General features: G+C 37.2%; 1 protein-coding gene across 1 annotated transcript; it reads left to right on the forward strand.

Annotated features, from left to right (window-relative positions):
- LOC104956869 (pendrin-like) lies at positions 1-3,464 on the forward strand. Its single transcript, XM_010784429.1, has 10 exons — positions 1-369; positions 458-553; positions 1,014-1,120; positions 1,273-1,342; positions 1,532-1,714; positions 1,831-1,885; positions 2,045-2,133; positions 2,238-2,292; positions 2,413-2,519; positions 2,608-3,464. The coding sequence occupies exons 2-10, from the start codon at positions 497-499 to the stop codon at positions 2,644-2,646; spliced, it is 762 nt and encodes a 253-aa protein (XP_010782731.1). The 5' UTR covers positions 1-369; positions 458-496; the 3' UTR covers positions 2,647-3,464.

Below are 3,464 nucleotides of genomic sequence, written 5' to 3' on the forward strand. Positions count from 1 at the left end.
GCAAATGTCTGATTCAACATTTTTACATCATATTTCTGTTATATATGTGAATATCTCTTACATTGATGTACCCCAAAAAACGACATGTTGGGATTTCATAAGCTTGCATCCACTTGAATGTAGTTGAAATTATTTAAAACTTAAAAGTGCATTCACACCCAACTGTTTTAGGATATGCTTGGATGTTAAACTTCTATATTATCAATGCAGAAAATGCTAAAAATAAGAAGCAAATCATGTCAAACTCACAACGATTTCCAGTAAGGATGTTTGTCATGTGTGTTCCTGCAGCTCTCCGGCTTGTTCACAAGTCTGGTTGTCCTGATTGTCCTGCTGCTGATTGGCCCGCTCTTCTACTTCCTACCAAAGGTGTGTTTTTATGTGTGTGTCCGTACAAGAGCGAGAGAAAGAAACAGAAGAAAAGTGAATTTACCTTATCCATTATTTCTCTCCCCAGGCAGTGTTGGCATGCATCAATGTGACCAGCCTCAGGCAGATGTTCCTGCAGTTCCAGGACTTACCTGAACTGTGGAGAATCAGCAAGATTGACTTGGTGAGGCTTTGGATCAAAACAGCAATATGAGATATACAAGTGTATTCTGCTATACAGTCCCTGTGCATGTGAAACACAAGAGTGAAATACAGATGGTTAATTAGCTCCCTAGCTACCATTAGGTAAACAACTGACCCATAAAGCACAGCTAATTGGCTTTTTTGTAATATCTTCACATATCAGCTCATGTTATCCTGCTCAGCCTGTGGTCATTTACAACAAAAAAACGGTGCTTATTTTAGCTAATTTGGAGTAAAATATACTGTTGTTTCAGCAATATATTGTACCTCTTATTTGGTGTTTAAATAAAAAACAACTACTCAAGGCTGAAATTCAAATTGTGAATAATTTAGTTTACTTGTCATTAAGCTGGAGTTGTGTAAACTTGCACAGTTTGTCATGTACATTGTTCATTGTTATATTCCGACATGACAACACTCTGTTGTTCTGGCCTGTCTAGATGGTGTGGGTGGTTACCTGGCTCTCTGTAGTGGTACTGAACGTGGATCTTGGCCTCGCTATCGGAGTGGTTTTCTCGATGATGACCGTCATCTGCCGCACACAAAGGTACATTTTCCATCCCCTTTGCTGAAAAACTGTGGTGCCTCTGAACTCAAATGAATCACAGAGAAACATTGAATCCATTCATACCTGTAAGGCTACGTAGATGATATGTTGTATTGAGTTCAATTAAAGTGGATGGCCTATGGTTCTAACAGGGCAGGCTGTTCAGTGCTTGGTCGGGCCAGCAACACAGAAATTTACCGACCTCTGGAGAACCACAACAAGGTGAGAAGACTCTCTTATTGCTTCATACTCCTTTGTTTTTTTTATCACATAGGAGAGCAGCATGTTTAATAAGACTTAGATTTGGGCACATCAAATGTCAAATGTTATTCCAACAAGTGATAATCATATTCTCAGAGGTGATGCCACCTTTCCAAGAATGAAGTTAGGACGCTCCTGTTTTCTTTTCAGTGCTATGAGGTACCTGGAGTGAAGATCCTGACATACAACGGGCCTATTTACTACGGGAACCGTAGCTTCTTCAGGGAGGAGATGAGCAAGCTGCTGGGCCTGACGCCAGAGAAGATCCGCAGCCGAGAAAAAGCTAGAAAAGCCCTGGAGAAAAGAGAGAGAGACGCCACCGTCAGCACTGTGGTAAAAATACTATTCTATAATAAAAGAATGAGCTGAGTTAAAAATAAAACAATACTCAGTGAAATAAAATGTAAGTGTCTAATGTTTTGTTTTTTTCTCCCTTCATTGTTGTTTAGGAGAGAGGCATTGCAAACACATTGTTTTCTTCAGAAAATGAGTTCTTCAAATCTGGTAAGTAATGAACAATTTTGGATGGAATAAAGGCACCCATAAAGGTTATTTGATCATGTTGAAAAACACTGTTATATTTAAACATTTCCAGACCTGTTTCCAGACCTGTGTTTCAGAAAATGTCAAGTTTTTCTTTCATTTTCCCTTTTCTTTCTGTAGAAACATCAGAGATTGATGTTCAGGCAGTGCTAATCGATTGCAGCAGTGTGACATTTGTTGATGTTGCTGGAGCAAGACTTTTTGTACAAGTTAGTACTCTCCCAATGCAACACTGAATGCTTTTACATTCAATTTATAGGTTTATCTAAATTGTTTGTGCATTGACATAATTAATTGGTTGGGCTCTTTGCAGATGTGTTCTGAATGCCAGAAAGTTGGAGTTCATGTATATCTGTCAAACTGCAATGGTAAGGCCTATGTTTCAGAATTACTTTATTTATTATTAATGATTCCATCCACTGTTTTCTCTGTTGAAACTAGTTCACAGCTTGCACACAGTGAATGATCAATGTTTTCCGTCCCCTCAGAGAGTGTCTTAAAGATCCTAACGTCGAGTGGTCTAATGACCTACATGAACCCTCAACATATTTTTGTCACTGTTCATGATGCAGTGATGTATATTCAACAGCAGAAGGTAAGCTATAATACATGCATTTTTACAAATACACAAAATGTTCATTAAAGTATTAAACAAACGATGCAACTTCTGTTGTCTGTTGCAGGAAAAACCTCCAGAGAACACCACGACTGTTTGGGTATGAGCCAGGAGGAAAGTGATGAGTCATACTCTGACGAAGGCACACTGCAATAAGACTTCAGCAGGGACTCTGTCTCTCAGCTGCATAGCAATGCTCCACTATTTGATCCATACTTCACTATATTATAAAGAAGCAGTAGCCTGTTTTAGCACTATGTCATGAATAACAATAATTGTAACATTACAGTGTTAACAGTATTATCACGGATACTGGATTCACTCCTGGCACACATTACATTTCTGAGGGCTTTAAAGTATGCAGATACTAGAGACGTACTCATATATTCGGTCCAAAAAAAAGAAGAAATAAACAAATATGTTATTTTTGACTTATTCCTATAGAACTGTATATTGCAGAGTTTTTTTTTGTCTTTTATTTTCTTATATGCTGGAATATTAGCACAGTGGTATTTATTTAGTTTCTGTTGGTTGTTTGCAATACTGATGAATATAAAGTGCACTGAATAGTTTCTTAAAATACTTTACTTTACTGTGTATTTATATATTTTTGAAATATGTGCTTGACTATGCAACTATGTACAAAAAGATCTCACTGCCTTAAAATGTGTATGTATTTTAACTCCAGAGAGACTGCACAGATTTTATTAATTACTTTTGTATTTGTCAAACGTTTTGACAATAAATATATCTTCAAACCTGACCTTTTTGTTGATTTGAATTACATTTAGTATCAGCGAAAATGGCTTGTAGATTTCTACATCACTTGGATACCACATAGCTACTAAGGGCAAATACAATTAAAGGTATAGGTAGTTTGGAATTTGAAGCATGCTGCTGTCAGATTTTGAAAAGAGAAAGAGA

Source organism: Notothenia coriiceps, unplaced genomic scaffold, assembly GCF_000735185.1.
Source record: "Notothenia coriiceps isolate Sejong01 unplaced genomic scaffold, NC01 NC01_scaffold00026421, whole genome shotgun sequence".
NCBI classification, from domain to species: domain Eukaryota; kingdom Metazoa; phylum Chordata; class Actinopteri; order Perciformes; family Nototheniidae; genus Notothenia; species Notothenia coriiceps.